The 20,469-nt window shown below is 41.5% G+C and overlaps 1 protein-coding gene across 2 annotated transcripts; it reads right to left on the bottom strand.

Moving 5' to 3' along the window:
• Window positions 1–2,769: 2,769 nt before the first annotated feature.
• meox2b (mesenchyme homeobox 2b) lies at window positions 2,770–18,967 on the bottom strand. 2 transcript variants are annotated; one of them, XM_041053443.1, is made up of 3 exons: window positions 18,170–18,967; window positions 13,383–13,555; window positions 2,770–2,879 (listed from the first exon to the last, which is right to left on the bottom strand). In XM_041053443.1, exons 1-3 carry the CDS (start codon window positions 18,654–18,656, stop codon window positions 2,805–2,807), a joined length of 735 nt encoding a protein of 244 aa, XP_040909377.1. In that variant the 5' UTR covers window positions 18,657–18,967; the 3' UTR covers window positions 2,770–2,804. The 2 variants fall into 2 exon arrangements, with proteins under 2 accessions (XP_040909377.1, XP_040909376.1); XM_041053442.1 differs by lacking the exon at window positions 2,770–2,879 and adding an exon at window positions 5,660–6,501.
• Window positions 18,968–20,469: the final 1,502 nt, after the last annotated feature.

The following is a 20,469-nucleotide window of genomic DNA, read 5'->3' as shown; positions in this document are numbered from 1 at the left end:
TAGGAAGAACACAGTGAGCTGAATGAAGGATGGTGGAGAATCTAGGTCTCTGGAAGAGGGAAGAAAGGAGGAGGGGTAAAAAAAAACAACAAAGACACATCTAAAGGAAAATGTGGGTGACATAGTTGTCTATTACTGTGTCACACTTCATCAAAATGAAACTCATTTTATATTTAATTGTGCCAGATTTTACAGGAACTTGGTCAGCCCCAAATCTGGAGGTTCTAAGTCATCTGCATAAAGGTTTTAAATTAATTTAGTAAATCAACCAAAATGTTTGTGTGCATTTTCCCCCTGAGAGTGTTTAGCTCATGTGCTGAGGCTTTGTAGTTGCAGCTGGGTTCATAACTGTCCTAAGTTGTTTTCAGCCTTTTTGTATCAAGAGCTGAGGTTGGAGCAATTAGCCACAGGGCATTCCATCACCTGAGAGCTCTGCGTTGTAGTCAGCAGCATAATTGGCCAGTATGCTCCATGTTGAGAAAAGTAGACATGGATCAGCTTATGAAAAAGCCCTTTACAAACAGCTGATCAGACAGGGGATACCACAGAAACAGAGACAGTGCAGGTGTGTGGGCACTCAGCCCAGAGATGAGAGGACGGTTGTGCACTGTAAAGGTCACCTCTGACCGACTGACTGTATGGACACAGTGTTTAAACAACAGTTAGTGCAGGAAGGAAAATATGTGCAATCTCCTGACAACCCCTAACCACACAGGTCAAATAGGATCTGAGAAAAAGAGAAACACAACACAGTTCTCCATGAACTGCTCACAGATGTGGTCTCATTTTGCCATGCTATTGCTGGGGACTAAAGATGACAATGCCAGTCCATAACAGCCAGACAGAGCAATTTCTTAGCTTCATCCCTGAAGGCAGACCTGGTGGGGGTGGGGAGGCAATCATGGCTCAGGCTGCGACTCCAGTTTTTTCCTCATGTTTCCCTGTGATCTCCCTATTTTCACCTGTGCTCCTCTTTATGTCTGTGTGTGTGTATGCCTTAGCTCACCTGGCACCTGGTGCAACTCCACGCCTGTCTGCGGTCACTGTATCAACTCCCAGTTGAAGCACTCCAGCTTTTCTTCCACTCATCACCAGACTGTTCCACCTGCTCTGTGGTAACTACACTCTCAGCCTCTCAGTATCATGGATACTCGAGTAATTTTTGTGATTTAATTTATGCAGCTCACTCACCTGATTTTCTTGGTTGCCATGTATTCCAGCGCCAATGTTTCTGCCCAGCCACCCCCACTCATGCCACCTTGCTCACTCCGCATGCCACCTGCCAGTCTCCACCGTTCCTTCCACCCATCAGGCTGCCTGTCCCCCGCCATCTCCAGCTTCCCTCACCCCTCTTCAACCATTATTACCATTTATTAAATCCATCTTTGTATGCATTAATTAACCTTCAAAAACAAGAAACCAGATCCAGCCAGACCTGAGCCACAGATAAAAATAAATTCTTTTTAAATGCAACTGGGGATGTCCAGATAACAAGCAGCCTCAGTGTCATTAATGGACACTGTTTCCCTTTTTCCATAGAGCCCATATTTATTTTTGGGATATTTAAAGTGATGAAACATGCTATTTTCTGCGCCATTAATTTGCTGTTATGTTGAGCGGCTCCTGTAAACTGTTAGCTGAGGTGAAGGCTCGCAGTTGAGTTAGGATATAAAGCCGTTCATACTTAAACCAGTTATTTTTATCAGAGATTATTTGATAAAAAGAACTGGTTCGCTGTTTGATCAGCATTTGATACCGAAATGAAAAGAAGTTTAGTATGAGTATGTCTCAGTGTTCAAGTGTTCCAGGTGTGAGGTCACATATTTTGTGCACCTTCCTTTCTTCATCCAGGCAGCCAGTTTCACTGTTACCGCAAAGTGGATCTCAGTCCAACAACTGAAGCTCCAAATGGGTAAAACAGCTGTCAGTCAGGGTCCCCTGCCAGTTTATTGGAGGGCTTGTGGTTTCCTGTGTTTCGTCATTCAGTCTCATTTAGCCATAATCTGCAGAATCTGAACAACTTCCTGAGCACAAGAAAATTCCTTGGCCCCAGATCCGGCTTTCCACTGTCACACCATGGCATTTGACTTACAAAAGGTTAACATCACATTATTACGTACATTTAACCAGAACTGAACAAATAAACATCTGAATGACTTTTGATTATGCTCTCTTTCACTTTCTATGGCAAATTGTGTTGTCAATTCATTTTGCTCTTCCACAGAAAAACAATGAGATCCACCACCTGCCATGAAAGATTTCAACATCACTGGTCTTCCAGTTATGCTAATTACTTGAATAAACATGTAGCTGTTGTAAATTTTTCACACAGTGCCATTTTTAATAATTCCCAGATGAGCGGGTCATGGAAACAGCCAAAAGTGCCTGTGAAATCTGTGAGAAATCCAGCGCACGCACATGCATGGTCAGAGCTCTTCTCAAAAGTGACTGAGTCAGTGAGGAAAAACTGAGACTCCGCTTCGAAAACACAGATTTTAATATCTGTTTTCATTTTCAGCTCTCATGAAACATCAGATTTCTCACCCTTGCAGTTCAGATCCTACATATTTGTTGAAACATTCACAGTTAAAGAATCCTATCTCAGCATGCACCACCTATCAACACCAGCACAGAGCTGTAAATCTTACTAAATCATTTATTTTTGGAAAATAAAAGCAGACAAGCTAGTCGAATGTGGAAAAGTCTTCAGCTGGCTGTGTTGATCTTGGCATGGTAGGCTGTGATGACAACATGACCCTTCCTGCTGAAGGAAAGCTTCTCCCCCAGGGGTCAAGGTACAAGCTTCATCCAAGATCAGAACTGACACTGGCCAGATGCGCTCTAGGCGCTCCAAGGCCTGGCTTTCTGTCTTCTTCCCACTACAAACACAAATGTGGATCATGGGTTACGTATAATATATATACTATGTTATATTTACTCCATCTTCACCACAATGGCTCAGTACACGTTATACACATGCAGTTCAATTCTTTCAGTGATCATCAAGAAAGTTTTAATAACTTTTGTGGTATTTCTGTTTCAGGTAATGGACAACATTGTGTAGTCATCCACTACATCGGCTTCAAGGGCCGAAATCAGGCCAAGGTCCTTGGTCCTTGACCTGATTCAGCACCCTCAGACTACTACATCTTCCCTAAGATGAAAAAGGAGTTCAGTGGTCCACATTTTGACAGTGATGCTGACATCATCACTGGTGTGGACCACTTTCTGGAAGTCCAAGACCCCAAATTCTACAAAGAAGGGATCTGTTTGCTCCGCGACCCCTGGCCTTAGGCAAACTTATCAGTCACCCATCACACGTGACAGAAAGTATGATAAAACTCAAATCTGTGTGACGTAGAGTGGCGGGATACCCAGGATGCCCTTTGCTCTTTGATGATGTCGGAGAAATGTGAAAAGAAACACATGGGAACATGGAATGCCATACCTATTTCATGTGAATGCTCACACAAACACTGTGAGATTTATATGACTACCAGAGAACTGGGTTATTCTTGTAGTAGAGAGACTACTACAGGACACAGAATCTTCCTTCCACAGAGCAACTGCTCCTCCTCCCAGAGTTTCATCTAATGACTGCAGAGCAGGCGAGCCGTCAGTGCTACAGCAAATACAGCGAGACAGCTTCCAGGACTTGCTCCAGCTCCTCCAGTCTTCTGTGCCTGTACCACCATCAAGTAGATCTGTGAAATAAGCTCTTGAGTGAGATCCAGGCATGAAAATCATCGGAGTTGGTAGACATCTCTACCATAATGGGTATTTGGATGCACAAGAGAATCACCCTATTGTTTTGGATGGAAACCATCCTGTCACTGAACTCATTATCAGTGATTTTGATAACTAACTCAAGTACCCAGTCCAGGAAAGGGCGTTTACTGAGCTGTGCAGACATTACTGGGTCACCAGAGGAAGAGACGCAGTTAATCGGCTGCAGAGAGAATGCCTACTGCCAGAAGCGGCAACCAAAACCCGTTCTTCCACAGATGGCAGATTTCCACCCAGGTTCCATCTTGATGAAGAAACAAGGTCAATCAAATTGGCACTCAGAGTCACCATGAGTCACCAGCCCACATGGTATGTGCCATTAGTAATTGCGAACCCAGTAACCCCAAATTGCCACTTGAGGGGGCAGCTCAGGTCATTTACACTAAGTCTGACCTGAAGGCCCGTTGGTACAGTAGGCTCTGCCAGGTGGACTAATGCTTGGGTTGTTTACATTTTGTGTTTGCAAATTTGCTGGACAAATTTGGAGACAACTTGAAAATTTCCTTTGGCTTGTTCATACTAACACAGAGAGCTTATTTAGTTGCAGTTGTTTATTTATCTCATGTGTGAAAGTGTTTTATATTTCCCAAAGAAGAGGACTGCAATGGATGGATATCCCCATTTTCTAATTACTGAACTGTTATGTAAGCCATCTGCGGTCCTAGATTTGGCATTTAAAATAAAGAGCTGAAAGAACTACAAGTGTCTCGATCATGCTTGATCGAACGCCCATGGTGGCTATAAATAACTGTAGACCGAACTTAAAGGATGTTCCTAAGAAATTATGAAACACATGCAAAGAAAGAAAACACTGGGTACAACGTTTGACCACAAGTTAGCTTTGAGATGCGTCTGAGGGAACTGGAAAGCCACAAAGCAGCTGAAGGCCTGAGCCGAATCAAGTGAGTGAATCACCAGCTGCTTTTACAAGTTAGAGGCTGCAACTTTCATGGCCAAGAAATCGCTCTACGAATTAGAATGCACACTCACATACTGCAGATGACACAAAACGGAGAACATCTTGTGAAAGTGTATCCAGAGGAGGATTTAGTGTTTTGAGGATTCTTAGACAAATTCCAGACATGGGACCTTCATCGTGCCTTATTTCCACCCTTTCTCCAAATGAGAATGTTAGTCCTGGCAGTGGTAGAAGAAGTATTCCATCTATCACTTAATGTAAAACATTTCATACCTCACTGTGAAGAAGTTAATCGTGTGCTCAAACCTTTACTAAAGTAAAGGTACATGAGTATTCTCAGCGAAATGTTGGCACATTTATTTAATTCTCAGGGTAGTGCTTATGTTACTATATACACTGTTGGCTGGTTTCCTCTATGATCTATCGCATCACGTTTTATTTGTTGACAATTTAAGCAAGTTCCTGAATTGCTTGTAACAGTAACAGTAAAGTGTTTAGTGCTTGTTTACTCTTCACAATTTAAGCGATTGCAGTCATTTACAGTTCCTTGGTTCTCCTCTGCTGCTTACTTGTTACAAACATAAAGGCATCAAATAATATGACACGAGTAAAACTTCACATGCAGGGCTTTGACCTTTAATGGAGTATTTCTCGTTTTACTGTAGTAGCGCTACTTTGAGGAACTGAATGTTTCTTCAAACTACTTGGTTAGTTTTAGGAAAAGATCTTGATTTGAGATTAAATAACTTCCTTGAGGTTAAAGGACATTTGTCTCATGGTTAGAGTGATAAAGGTGTTTCAGGTTGTGGAACAGGCTTGGATAAAAACAATGTTGACTCACACGGGAAACAAACAGCAGTCTTCTGTGTGAAAGTCTTGTGTTTTGTCAACCCATCCATCCACCCTAATCTCCTAATGTGGACTTTGTTGCGTGGTACATGTCAGTTAGAACAGTAACACAATTTTGCTTCATATCTAAATATCATAATAAATCAATGTTAGTGAACCTCAGGGAGTTGCCTGCCTTGCTCAGTGGTATATCTACCTGCTGAGAAATCGCCACCTAGCCTTTGTTTGGATTTTTCTAATTTATTTGATTTGGAAATTCAGGTTTTTGCAAGAAACAGACATGTAAACTTTCACAGGGAACAAGATGCAAAACAAGATGGTAAAGACTATTTTTACAATGCAAAAAAATAATAATAATTTGAGAAGTTTGCATTTAAAGTGGTTACAGTCTTGGGACCTCTTTGATTTTGATAAATAATCGAAATTCAGAAGCATAATTTCAGTTCAGTTGCACATAACAAACATTTTTTGTACTGATTGTTGTACAGTAGAATTTGACTGAAGCAAATCATTGACAGTGCAAAATCTAAGCCCCTTCATCAATGCATATCATCTCTGGAATGTTCTCTCTGTTTCTTTTCATTGTCTGTTGGGACGTTTTGCTCACAGCAAGCATGTGGTTTTTACACGTCTCACCAACGCTTCTGTCTCTCTCTTCTGTCTCACTTTCTGTCTCGTCCAGTAAGACTTTCCTTAGGAGAAGGGAAGACCAAGGGAGGTCATAGGTGAGGGTGCTCTGAGCTCTGGTTGCTGTCGTGACTGTCCTCCTCGTTTGCCAGCTTTGGCGAACTGGCCAAGCACTGAAGTCCTACTACCCCTGAAAACTCTGACGGTAGTAACCTCCCCTTTTTTACATTCACCAGTTCTTTCTCGCGTGCTGCTGCCCCCTGCTGGCCTCCCTTCACACGCTTCCACTTCATCCTCCTGTTCTGAAACCACACCTTCACCTGTGAGGAAACATAAATCAGGGAGATGTGATTGCTGTGGTTTCTTCACATTCTACAGGGCAAAGTAGCAGGAAAAGGATAAAGTGTCTCCTCCTGGACAAGTCTGTTTCATATATGGTCATGCATCAAGGTTTTAGTTGCTGTAATCATTTCTGCTCTATACTGTGAAGGAACTGTTTCAGTTGTGCCTCGAGTGTAATAGATGTGGACCTCAGCAGTCTGAGCTAGCTGAACGTTCTTCTCAGCAGTTGTGTTTAGGTTTACTGGAGGTTCTGTGTCCTGAGAACTAACGTGACCACCAGGAGGTATCTGCTACTCAGCAAAGAAACACTGTCCAGAGAAACACAAAGAGTCAAACCTTCATGATTTGTCTAAAGCAGGACTGGAAAGGATTTTGATTGTACTGTATAGGGAGGGATGATATATGGTCATATGAGTGCTATGTTGATAGACTTGATGGTTTGGTTTGGTTTGGTTTAGGCACAAAATCAGGGTTAAGTTTAACCCAAACATTGTGGTTTGGAGTAAGATAAGTACTTGTTAAGGTTAGAGGACCTTTGTTGTCATGGTTACAATGATAAACATGCAGTTAAAGTTGTTGAACAGTCATTCCCATCAGAATTATTAAGGCTGCGAGAGATTGCCTGACAATAAAACAACTATGGGCTGTAAACAGCTGTGTGCATTGACAACCTATGCCGACATTTCTACAAAAAAAGGACAGTCTCAACATAGTGTGAAGTTACAGCTATGAACAAACACAATCTATTTTAACTAATAGCCAGCAAATCCACATATTGTTCTTGTCCATATTAAATACAACATTCAAACATCCACAGTGCAGCGTTGACAAAGAACCAGAGGCTAATACCACCAGCAAAAGCTGACTGGAGTGAAGAGTGAGCAAAGCTGGAGTCCAATCTGTGCAATAAGACTGGATGTGTGGGTTCCAGCGACTTGGAAAAGCACTCACACTCACACATTTTTGAGTTTGATATTCACAAGAAGCAGCTGCTGATGTGAATCATGCCTCCCAGAGATAAAATCTCAGAAGACAATCAAGAGTTGATTTGCACAAAGCTAGAAAGGGTTACAGAGTATTCTCAAAGATATTTATCAGTCCATAAATGGAGGCAATTTAGATCTGTGTCTACTTTCCCTAGACGTGGGCGTCCAGCTCAAGCTCAGCAGAGGTCGGGTGATGCAGAAGGACAATGACCCTGAACATCTAAATAAATCTACTGACCTTGTTTGAATGACTTCAGATGAAGAAAATCAAACATTTGGACTGGACCAGCTCGGACTTTGCCATCATTTGATGAAGTCTGAGCTTGTTCTGATGAGTGGTGCGGTGTTGCAGCTAGTATCACTGTCATGTCTTACTGCATCACCACATAGGTAGATATGTGCTAATGAGTGTGTTCCAGAGACCTGCTGGCTCACACTCCTGCCTCCTTTCCCTGACTCCACAGCTCATTTCATAGTTGTATCTTTCATAGTGATGAATAATCTGCTGCCTAAAATAGGGACATCCAATCTGGACCAATGAAATACATCCTCAGTCCTGCTTCTAATGTCTCACTTTCCCCCTGCCTGTAAACCCTGCACCACCCAATACCTCCTGCTTACACCACCAGCACATACCCATTTTAACCCTACTCTCATATATTAACAGACATAAACACACACCATGTCTTTTAACCCCCCCTCCTTTCCATCCCTGGGGCAACTCGCTCTCACACTGGCCTTGGATTTATTTTAGATAGCACTGCCTGCCAGTAAGCTAAGTTTTCAAAGCAAACACTCGTATGTGCAGCTTGCTCTCTCATAAACAGCTTGGTAATGACACAGAAACCCATAATGTATGTGCTGTAGGTTAAAGTAGTAAAAATGCATCTAACCAGTTTGTAAATCATTCTGTAAAGTCCCATCTGTCACAGAGGAGCTGCAACAGCATCAGCAGGTATCAGCTCAGTTTACAGTAGTCTGTAGAGATCTAATCAGAGCACAGATACCCACACACCAACAGTGTGTGTGAACAGCTGAAATATCGCAAGAAGGTTTTTACACTTGTAAAAGTTGGTGTATCAGTAAAACCATATGTGACAAAGTGCAATGGAAACAGGGAGTAAACTAAGTACTTTTTAACATCACTTAACAAAAGACTGACATCAGATCTGTGCATCCTTTCTAGATTATTTTCATTTGTTTGACTGTTGCTTTTCCACCAACTGTTTATCTACTTCAACCAACTCCTAGTATTCACATAGCAGTGGTGGATGGAAACCCACATTCATTTACATGTTCCTCGGCCGATTGTCTGGAAATTCTGTGCAAATTCGCATTGTTTTTAGATGGAAACTAAATGTCTTAAGAACTTTGAGCAGCCCAGTGACGTACTCTGTCTTAAAGCCAGTTAGTGTACAGTAGGTTTATCTTCTTGCTAAAAAAAAAAACAGCTGCCTGCTGCGGCTGGAAATGATGATGTGAGAATGGTGAGACTGAACCAAAGCTGTAAAGCTGATGGTCGTAAAATGAAAACAATCATTTCAAAGAGCTGAGAAGAACTGCAGAGTTGCTGGTTATCCTCTGAATGAGGATAATCACACATATTCATGTGATCCATTGTTCATATAAAAATACTGATCCTGCTGCTTGGTAGGTAGAAACATTTCATGCTACAGTTCTCCTGGCAATTTAATCATGAGTTATAGGTGTGTTAAGAGATGTTAAGAGTCTCTGAATCCAGAATCAATGCTCTAATGCACAGATTTATTGGACTACTATTGGGGGACGTTTGGAGAAGCAGCCAATGTGAGGGGGAGTGTTGAGGGACCGGGCTCCAGACAGGAAGACCTAAATCCTGGGTGAGTTGTCCTGGCTGTTGCCTGAGCCAAAACACAAATTAGTTCTGGCCATCAGACCTCCGAATGCACTGTACTTGTGGGGGTGGTGAGACTGCGGGGTTGTTGTTGGACAGAAGTGCTGGACTGTCTTCAGACCTATACAAAAAACATTTACGGGCCAATGTAAAGGAAAGTGCTAAAGATTTATATAATAACATAACAGCTATTTCATCCTTCTGGATCTCCCCCCCCACACACACACAGGAAGTGACAAAGCTGAAGTTAAAGCTTCACTCTAGATTCTTTAGTACAAATCCAGCCAAGATGAACAATGAAGTAAGGCGGTAGCTGAGACACCATGGATTCACCACATTTCCATATTTCATTAAACAGCCATAGTAGTGTTTATGTATGATTCAAAACATCTACAGTATACTCATTTTCTGCTGACCAACATACACAATCGGCCGCAACATTCAAGCCAGTTAACAGTTTTAATCTCTACCTCTACCAGTATAACCAGTCACTGGTTTTATGTGACTGGATGAATGGATGAATTTCCACTTTACAGGCAGCCACTGATCATCATTACACTGAGTGGTTAATGATGGCTCTGTTCCATTTAAGTGAACCAGTGAGCAAAGCCAGCGAGTCAGCATGCACATTACCGGGACGCTGAAACTTGCATGCAACTTGCATGCAGAATGGAATGCAGCCATCATGCATATTATTAACTATGCTGGTGGTTGTACTGCTATGATGTTAAAATATCTGCAGTTAAAAACAGTTTACTGAACATTAGCTAACCGTTTGTAACAGACACACCTTAGTACCATTTCACCCCTGGAGGATGGGAGAAGACATTTAAAACAGTGCGGTGCACTTTGGAAAATGGTCAGAATTTCTTTGTGTTTTCTTGAGCACCAAGCAACACTTGGCCTGTTCAGTTCTGTTGTCTAAATACAGTGAAGTGATCCTGTTGTTTCAGTTCATGACATTTTCATTAAAGCACCATAGCCTGCTCAGGGTTCACTTTATCCAAGCTTGCTCAAGTCCCCTAGATTTCAAATAATAACCTTCACCCATACAATTACAGTGATTACATCTATAATCAACTCCCTACACGCTAAACAGTTACAACTCATCTATGCAATATTACCTCAGCCAGCTATAAGCAGAAATGACATGCCGATGACAAATATTCCTTCTACTTTCCAGAAATACCCTGAAGCAGTTTTCACAACGACAGTTCGGGTTCACACACAACTGTTTCCAAACGCCTTTTAACCCCCCTAATGAACAGCAGCAGGCAGCGCTGGTGTCCACATCCATAGCACCGCTTACTTCATACAAATGTTTCTTTGTGAGCATTAAGAAAACCATCTGGACTGTGACATGCAGCAGCAGAATGTCACTTCACAGACACTGAGAGCAGCACGCTAACATTTCAAAGAGCCTCTGTGGTTTGGAGTCGATGTCCAACCGTTTGCTAATGTCAAAACACTGAGGGGTTTTCTTTTTCTTTCTCCTGTGAAGTCCTGTACAGTTTATTAATGGAAGACTTCTACCAAATGTCTCCATCCGCAGAGTGATGAGTGTTATCATGCTTGAGGAGTGCCTTGAACAACTGGAGCAATTATTATAAATCTCTGACTTTACTCTTTTAGAAATGTACTGACATCAAGGACTGATATCAGTCTCACGTCTGTGTGTCCTGGAGTCACAACATAGTTAGCCTATCTTAACATAAAGGCTGGAAAACTTTTTGGTCTCCAGCTAGTGAGGCTAACCTGATAAGGTTGGGAAGCACCGGCATTTTTATATAAGTCTCTATGCAGGTACAATGGCACCAAACCTGACCACTGTACTGATGACAGGATACCGTGGTGATGCACACAGTCACTGCACCTGCAGTAGTTGTCCGTTCATTAGGAACATGCAGTGAAAATGAATGCAGTCAAATACAACAGTCCTGAAATACATTCTCCTCTCGTGATGGTTTCAATGTTTCATTTTGAAGCTATATTATAGAGGTGTTGATTTAACTGTATGATCATTTTGGAGCATGTAGTAGCAGATGTTTCTATTATTTTGTCCACCCCACTTCCATCAGTGGGGGACAGGCGAAATAACAGAAACACAGCTCTATATAACCCAACACTGTTCAACAGCACCACAAGCTTCCCCAAGTTTTTAGTGTGACTCCAGCTCTGCGCTTAACACACAAACACGAGACCGATGTTCTCATCTCAGACTCTATGAATGGAAGCGAATAAGCACATTTTCCTAAATGTTTTCTAAATGAGCACATTTTGGATTCTTCACCACACTCCTCAGTCAGGAAACTGACCGTGTGTGTGTGTGTGTGTGTGCCAGTTTGGCAAAAATAAAAAACAATAGAAAAAAAAAAAACCCCTGATGATTAATGATGTAGGTCATTTCAACTCTTTCCCCATTTACACCTGGCATTAAGAAGCATTCAGGGCGAGTGGATTGCAGTCAGATAGTGCTACCACATGAGAGTACGGGCGTAAAGGCACCCGAGACGCATTGAGGACACGTTGTGATCTGATCGGCCAAACCACCTCTGGAGGTGGTCAGAGACTCACTGAAACCAAATCGTCTTCTGGACAGTGGTGGTGGCACTGACCACAGCTCAAATAAAAGCAGCTGCAGAAATCAGCATTTTCCTCTGCTTTCGTCTTTGACAGCTGGAATGCCCGAAGATGAAATCAGAGGAGAACGCTGAAGCAAGAAAACACAATAACACTGCTTCACGGATGGCTGCCATCTCCTTCTATTCTTCTTCATCTGTCTTTTTTTTTGGGAGGGGGGGGTTGGGGTGTTGTTTTTTTTGGACCCGCACAAACGTAAGGAGGCTGTTACGTGAGCTGGACAGAGCAATCGGGTCTCGATCGGATCTCAGTGTGGACACTGGAGACTGGTTTTTGTTGGTTAATTAGATTTTTGGTGAGCTCCTGTGATTCCCAGCCAAAGTCTCTCCAGCCTTAACCTGAGCAGATGTCTCATTAGTTAAGTATAACTGGAAACACAGATGTTGGTGTGCAGGGGTTCAGGAAATACACTTGTTTGTTGCCTTACCCAGAGTCAGATGAGAAGTGTGAGTCTTTGTGTTCAGGCAAAGTCTGGACAAAAACTGCTTGCATCCTGGCTTTGCTTTCTTTCAGAAGTAAGATGATGTTCACACACACGATGCAAAGTAGTTGTTGGTTAAGAAATACTGTGAAACTGATAGATCGTTTACATTTCTATTTTCCCAAGAAAAACTAAATATGTAAAAAAAAAAAAAAAAAAAGCCCAGCTTTCAGATTCCTGCAGAGGTAATTGTTTGTAGCTTTGGATGGCATCAGGCTGACAGTTTCCCTCTGCCCCCTTAGTCTTTGTGCTAAAACTAAACAGCCCCCCAGTCCCTGTCTTCAATAGACACACAGAGATGAAACTAATATTAATCATTTCATCAGACTGTGGGTAAGACTGCCATTTTCCAAAATGTAGACCTGCTCCTCGAAGAGATTAATGGATCAGTGACTTAGAGCCAAAAAGCTAAACTTCTGTATTTAACATTATTCTACTTTTACTTAAATGTTTAATGGACAATTTCCACTTTTATCAGATACTATCATACTCTCATGAAGTAAACAAACGTCATAATCTATGAAGGCTAAAAGTGTAGAATCCTTGCTCTGGAGCCAGAGACTGACAGCACTGATGATTTATTACATCCTCAGACATTTCTTTTAGATATCTGCTTAAAAAAGCCATCTTAAGATTCTCCAGTGTCAAACTATGACTCAGCTATTTGTCAGTAAGACCTGCTGATTTTGTGACAATACCTAATGGTTTGCCATAGGATGTTAATAAAAGTCTTGGCTCATTTCTTCCCTCTTTAATTGTATTTCATGACTTGGAGCACAATAGCTAGTGAGACTTTGATGGCTATTTGTCTTGCTGCCTCTGTTTCCTCCTCCTCTCTGTCCCCCTCAGTGATTTACAGCCATTCAGCAGGTACCGTACTTGTCGTTCCGTGAGGTCGAGGTTGACAGCTATTTCGTAGCGTCTCAGTCTGGTCAAATAGTTGTGGTGTGCAAACTCGGACTCCAGTTCCCGGATCTGTTCTTTGGTGAAGGCTGTGCGCTCCTTCCTGGGCTTGCCATTCATGTCTGACTTATAACTCCTGTCATGGGACTCTGAAATGAAAAACAGAACATTTTCCAGCCACAGCTGAGTCTTCAAAACAGAGGGGGAGAAAGACCAAAAAAAAAAAAGGGTGGGGGGGGTGAAAAAGAAATTGGGGGTGGAGAAAGAACAAAAAAAAGGGGGGGTGGAGGCATTGATAAACTGCAGGAGCCCATCTGAAAAAAAAAAAAAGAAAACAAGGTTTCGTAGTGCCAATCACCCAACGCTGTTGCTTCATACCGTGGTATTTAACCCAAGCAGGGAGCTTGATCCCAGGCAGCTCTGTTCACTGTGTGTTTTATAGCCAGTGAAAACCAAAACTATTTAGTCACACCATTGTTTGGGATTAATGCTCTAATTTTAAGCTCCTTCGGTACAAATCAAACATTTCCAAAGGAGCAAAGCCTTGTCAGAGGAAATAAGTCCTGTTTATTACAACTTGGATATCATTTTGGTAGTTTTGAGCCTCATTTTGAGGGTTTATGATTTACCAAGATGTGGGATTGCTGTAAAACCAATACAATGAAGTCCAACAGGACAAGAAACACAAGCAGCTTGTTGAATTCCTGTTGAATTTTCTCCTTAACAGAGTTTTGTTTATATGCTGTGTAAACATATATGCTATATATATGTCCTTGAGGTCTGACAAACTTTCTGTTGAAAGCATTTACTTCTTCAAAACACAAAAAAACGAACCTGTTGACAGACACTCGCGCTCTCTGAACAAGTGCAGGCAAAATGAATGTCCTGTTACTTTACTGTTCTTTTTGATTATACTCATAACCCTAGGTCTCATTTTAAATTTAACCTTTTATAAGAGACACTGGAACAAAGAGGTACAATCATGGTATGAATATAAGTTTTTTTGGCTCAGAGGAAGAGGAATATAGAGCCTGTAGTCGTACCTTCTATGTGGGAAAAACTCTGGAGCCACAGCCACTAGTCTGAACCAATTCTGTGTCAACAGCTGTTGCAGTGATATGAGGTCTTAATGACTCAATCTGCACAGACAGACATCAGGAGACTTAGATCTTTCAAACAATATACAACTACCAAGGCTGAAGCGTCCCACAGGTGGGACGGTGTATTTCCTGAGGGAGGGTTAAACCTGCATTGTTTACATCTGTACATATTGCTGCTTTTCTTGACGTGTTACCGCCACCTAACGATCAGCAGAACAGCGTGGAACCATTGTCAGGAATGTGCGTGTGCTTCTTTGTGCACATGCACAAGATAAAAACACTGATTGAAACATCCTCCAAAGCCCAACAGGTGGTCAGAGTTCCACAGGTTACCTTTAATATTTGCATTTCTCTGAAATATAATCTTTTCTTTAAACCTTAGCTGCTTAACCATAACCACACCTTAACCATTATTTATTTCCCATGACCACAGTCTTTCTTCAACTTTATCCGTGCCATCGTCAGAGCTTCCAGATGCTATAGAAAGAATGAATTTTAAAACCTCTGGTATTGGCTGTAATTTGGGTTTTTCTGAATCATCCAACATCCCTGTTTTTTCTGGCTGCAGAGCTGTGAAATCTCAGCAATCAACCTGATGAGTGTGATGATTTTTTTTTTTACTTTTTAAAACTATGTATTGTGGTGTCTTTCAAGTGACATACACATAGGACTCATGGAAAACTATGAGAAAATATACTGATAGTTATCAGAATAAAGGGAAGAACATGTTATATATATAAATTTAAAGTAAAACGTATACATTTTAAGAGGAACATTTCAGTCCTACTTGAAAACACTTACTTCAGATAAACACTCAGCTTTTCCCTGATTGATTGTACCTTAAGTGTGAAATCACATTTTCCCCAGTCACCTCGTCTGTCTTTTATGTATTTGCGGTCAGTGAATGATGAAAACGAAGAGAGCGTTCCTTCAGAGTGAAAACAAAAAAAAAAACACACGGAATCATTATTTCTCTAGTCCACGGTGTATCAGTCCAGACTTTTCATTAGTTGTGTAAATGTCGGAGGTGATGACAAACTACAGTATGCCAGGAAAGACACACTGTCTGTGCCGTAACGTGAGACAGACTCCCCATATTCATTAGAATTACACAGAGAGACTGGTTATTGGTGTTTTTTGTGTCTTTTCTTTTTCGCAACAGAAATTCTATCAGATCTGTTCAAATCAGTGCAGCTGATCATTTCGGCTTTACCCTCCACACAGGCTTGCTCTTTGCAGGACTATAGCTGTATAACTATGTATAATTCATCATCACTACATCCTTTTTTTTAAGCGCATCAAGTCCAGAAAAAAAAAAAAAGAATAAAAGAGATGTGGTTTCTGTAAGTGCCGATGAAGTTAGAGTTAGGAAATTGGATTTGGGTTAGGCCGCTGGCAGCTACAGCATATCCTTTTGAAGTTTTCAATCTGTCAGTCAAAGCTCCCTCTGTCGAGACGGGTGAATAGGAAAGTTCTCAGCTTGGCGCCCGCTCTGAGTCGCTCGGCGGCCGCGTGAAATGATACAGATTGCGGTGCCTGCTTTTAAATCTCGTGACCATATATCCTGGAGATGATGTGCTCCTTTTCTTGTCATTTCACCGTTCATGTGAAGCATATGTGTGCCTTAAAATTTATGCCTGGAAGTTAAGTTTTATGCTTCTGGTACATGACCTGCATTTTCACCATCATCCTCTCTATTTCACTGGTGAGTTTCACCAGCAGAGCAAATGAATGTGTTCAGGGCTGTAGCTGCCATTATAGACATTAAAGACACTGGGGTCATGACCTCTGTGGTTTGTCTGAGAGTTTGGGGAGGGGGGGGGGTGTGTTTAATGATTAAAAACACTACGATGCTTATATATAATTTCTAGTATACTCTGTTGCCCATAAAGTTGGAATAATTTTGTTTTCAGACACATTCCTCTTTTTATTCACATTAGAAGAGACAGATCAGTAAAGTTTTGAGAAGATATACGTATCTATCAAGAATAAAACACACTGTCACAATCATTTCATGAGAAGAGGTCAAATATATTTTATTCCAACTTTATGGGCAAGTATTTTATATGTAGTTATATAAACATACATTTACAAATATTTTACATATTTCCTGTATATGTTAGATTTGTTATGAAAAGTAAAAGAAGAAAAATCTTCCACAAAATCATATCATCCAAGTGTTTTGGGGGGGGGGGTTGTGCCTTTTTTCTACAGGATGATGAGATGGGACGACAACCTCAGCGATTTTTTTAAATCCTGGCTACGGCCCTGAATTTATTAAATCAGCGTTAGAAGCTAATTTTAAATTCATCTCATTCAACATGTTGAATGAACGGGTTAGATCAGGGTTTCTTAATCTTTTCATTCTGCAAAGCTTCTTTTTAAGTCCTAAACTAAATGTCCGGGCCATAGGAAGTGATCACGCTGTCATCTCACATTGACTGTGGTATATAATTTTTAGTATTTGCTGGAATTCTATCTCCAAATAGATCCCGCACAGATGATGATTAAACTCTTCTAAGTTTCTTTAAGTTTTTTAGCCAATTTAAAACATTCCCTGTGACCGCCGTCTGCATGTTAACAGATCCAAAGTCAGGCAAACACTCGAGCTCCTCAGTTCAACGAGCGAACAAACCCCTCATCAAACACAGTCAACTGCAAATCTTCATCATTAAAAATCAGATATTACGGAGTATGAAGTCTTGAGAAACATCATTTATCTCCATTTTCACATCCTTGCTTGTCATCTTTTTTCACTGTATGTTAGAAGTCATTTGTGCTGACTTGTTTGCATTGTATGCAAATGTTGAACATGTTGAGGCCCAGTTTCTTCTGAGAAATCATCACTACAAAGAAAACATCAGAAGATGTAAAGACTAAATATTCTTTTTTTCTTTTTTATACAACAAATAATTTGGGAACTGAATGAACGTCATTAAGAATAATTTATAAAGTTCTATTTAATCTATTTAATTTGGCCATTTTTTTTAAAGCGGACTATAATTTAGGATTAAAGCTGTTAAATATGTTAATAATGAATTGAAAAAACTCAAATAAATTGAGGAAAAATGAAACCAGAAATGCCGCTAAATGAATTTAACTTATTTGTATAATGTTTCCTCCTGATGAAAAGTAAGATCATAACTTACAGCTGAAAAAGAACTGAGAAAAATACTTGTAAGGACAGTGGCTTGAGTTTATAATATATAAGAAACATTGTCTGCATGTTTGTCAGTATCAGTAATGTGCTGTAAAAACCAGTCTTCTTCACAACATCCCTAAAAAAACAAAAACAAAAAAACATCTGTGTCTGGTCACAAATTCAAGAAAATAGAGGGAGATGATTCAGTTGCTTCTGTTTCAGGAATTTTTAGAAATCAAGACTAATGTGGATCACACATCGAGAAATTGTGACACTGGTAGCGATTGTTCTAGCACAGCGCTTTGGTATTGTTTTCAGAAAATAAATGTTTAGGACTCAATAATAAACTATATGAATTTTTAAGATGGGGACTATATAACAATAGACATTTTATAAAACTGCAGAAAGCTGTCATAAGACAAACAAAATACTTTCAAAGTAAAATTAAACTTTGACTGTATATAAACAGTTTTTTTGGAAACTGCTCAAAACTAAATGCATCATAGATTCTCTCATCTTACCTGAGCTTTCATTCTTGTCCTTACTGTTCCTTCTTACTGGGTCCTCTGAAGACAGACTCTGTCGGCCGTACTCCCCAGAAACACATGACACCCCCGTGGGGTCACCACTGCCCAAACTGGGGTTGGTGCCACACAGGTTCGGGCCCTCTGAGCACAGTTCTGGGGCCGGGGCCTCGAGCAGCGGTAGGCATACATTGTTCCGAACGTTTGGCGAGAGCATCTGCGAGGGGACAGGCCAGCTGGGCGGGTGCTGAGGATGGAGGGGGTGCTGCTGCTGGGGCAGGTGGCCTCGGTGGGCTACACCTCCAAATACCCCATTGTCCTCTCCTCCAGGGTAGCCACAAGGAGGTGAGGAGCTGGGTAGATCCAGGTAGGAGACGTGGTCGCTTCGGCCGTGCAGGGTCAGCGGTGATTGGGGGACGGCAGGGTGTAGGCCCTGGGCCGGAGCATGGGGGCTACGCAGACAACCAAACAGAGAGTGATCCATGGTTTGGGGTGTCCTCCAAACCCCCACTCCTGCCTGTCAGACTCAACCAAAAACTCTCCAAATAGCAAACAAGAAGAGAGAAGAGAAAGAATCAGGGATGTGGGCAGCCTAAGACCCGGCGCTCCTCTGCAGCACCTCTCAGTTCAGACCTCCAGACCCCCCCTAATTACAAAAGAAAGCCAGTTGAAGGAAGGCGGAGATGGTGGCGTTGAAAGAAAAGGCCTCTGGTAATCCTGAGCATGCAGACGGTTGCCAGGCAGATGGTGGGTAAACACTGAGAGGCTGAGGTGGATCTCGGATGACAGTGGAGAATGCCAGGACCAGTGTGGAAGGAGCGGGAGATTCCAGGGAAGTTGTGCTGGAGAGAGAGGGAGGGAGGGAGGGGGAGGAGGAAGAAGGGGGGGGTGGGGGGGGGTGTTTTATATATAGGGTGTAACCTGAGATGTAGGCTGGGTCACTGGCTCCCTGCTACTGACCACATGCATGTGATCATCCTCCAAAATGCAATGCACAATAAATCTGAACCATTCCTATAGAACTGCCTCAGGAAACGTGGGGAATTTATTTTGGAGCTAGGTTTTTTTGACCCCGCTGAAACTTTTGAAGGAGCTGAAACTGCATCAGCTGCTGGTTTTTTTGGTTGGGATGCAAGAGAACTGTGTTTTCATGGTCTGTCATTCTATTGATGGTTGGATGTGAGTTAAAAGTGACATCATATTTATTTTATTTTTTGCATTTGGTACACTTTATTGCAAGTACAGTGACAGTGATTAGATACTTCAAGCTGATATGACTTTGTGAGGTCCACCTCCAATATTTTTAGATCATTGCTGTCAACTTGACTGCAGTGCCACATGACTCGAGACCTTGCTCCTGAAAGATTCAACTTGACTTCAGACTTAACTCCCCAACATCTTGGATTGATTCAACACTTATCTTTCTAAACATCTAACTCAACTTCTAATTGAAAATTCAAAAAGAGGACTTGATTCTTGATGTGGACATGACTGTTGTGAGACTTTACTCACTATAGACTCGACTTGTCCAGGCTACTCACGGACTTGAGACTTTCCAACTTAACTCAAAACATGTCTCCCTAAAGAACTGATGTGACTTGAGACTCTTCATCCAAAAGAGACAACTTAACTTGAGACTTGTCTTCCTCAAGAGTCGCCTTGACTCAAGACTCGTCTCCCCAATGACTTGACTTTACCTGAGGCTTATCACTCTTGAAAAGACTTGAATTGATTTGAGACATCTCTCCCTGAAGACCTGACTTGTGTCCTGAAAGCACCTCAGAACAACAGAAGATAAACACAGTGCCAGGAATGCCTTGCATAGCCAGACACTTTAATATTTCCTTATGTAATTACTAGGCACAAAAGAAAATGTCCCTGTTCTGGGGTCAGCATTTTGAGACTTGAAGAACTTGCAGTTGACTTGTAATTTGTTCCTGAAGAATTGTGGCTTGACTTGGACGTTCCCTCAGGGACTCTAGACTTAACTTTAGACTCACCCTGAATTACTTATTAAAGCTCTTAAAGCTCTTAGACACCAATCTACTTCCACTGTGTAGCAATGTCCATCATACCAGAGGCACAGGACAGGAAGGACTGAATGAGTTCAACTCATTGGTCCAGTGTTCTAATCAAACTGATATGAAGGTCGAATGCTTTAATACAAAAGAGAATTTCAGATGTGATTCTTTGTGTTACCAGAGCAAAGTTACACTAAATCAGTATTTTTATGTTACCAATGTAATGGATCTTATGACTAATGTGATAAATATCACTCGAAATGCCAAAACCACAGA

The sequence above is a fragment of the Toxotes jaculatrix genome, chromosome 13 (assembly GCF_017976425.1).
Source record: "Toxotes jaculatrix isolate fToxJac2 chromosome 13, fToxJac2.pri, whole genome shotgun sequence".
Lineage (NCBI taxonomy): Eukaryota > Metazoa > Chordata > Actinopteri > Toxotidae > Toxotes > Toxotes jaculatrix.
Note: the sequence above shows the minus strand (reverse complement) of the source record. Positions and strands in the feature narration are given on the sequence as shown.

What these genes read in the sequence shown, in the direction of transcription:
- meox2b (XM_041053442.1), bottom strand. Translation starts at nt 18,656, where the DNA reads ATGGATCACTCTCTGTTTGGTTGTCTGCGTAGCCCCCATGCTCCGGCC. An exon ending in GGACAAGAATGAAAGCTCAG is followed by an intron (nt 13,556 to 18,169) that starts GTAAGATGAGAG and finishes TTTTCATTTCAG; the next exon opens with AGTCCCATGACAGGAGTTAT. An exon ending in TCGACCTCACGGAACGACAA is followed by an intron (nt 6,502 to 13,382) that starts GTACGGTACCTG and finishes GTTTCCTCACAG; the next exon opens with GTGAAGGTGTGGTTTCAGAA.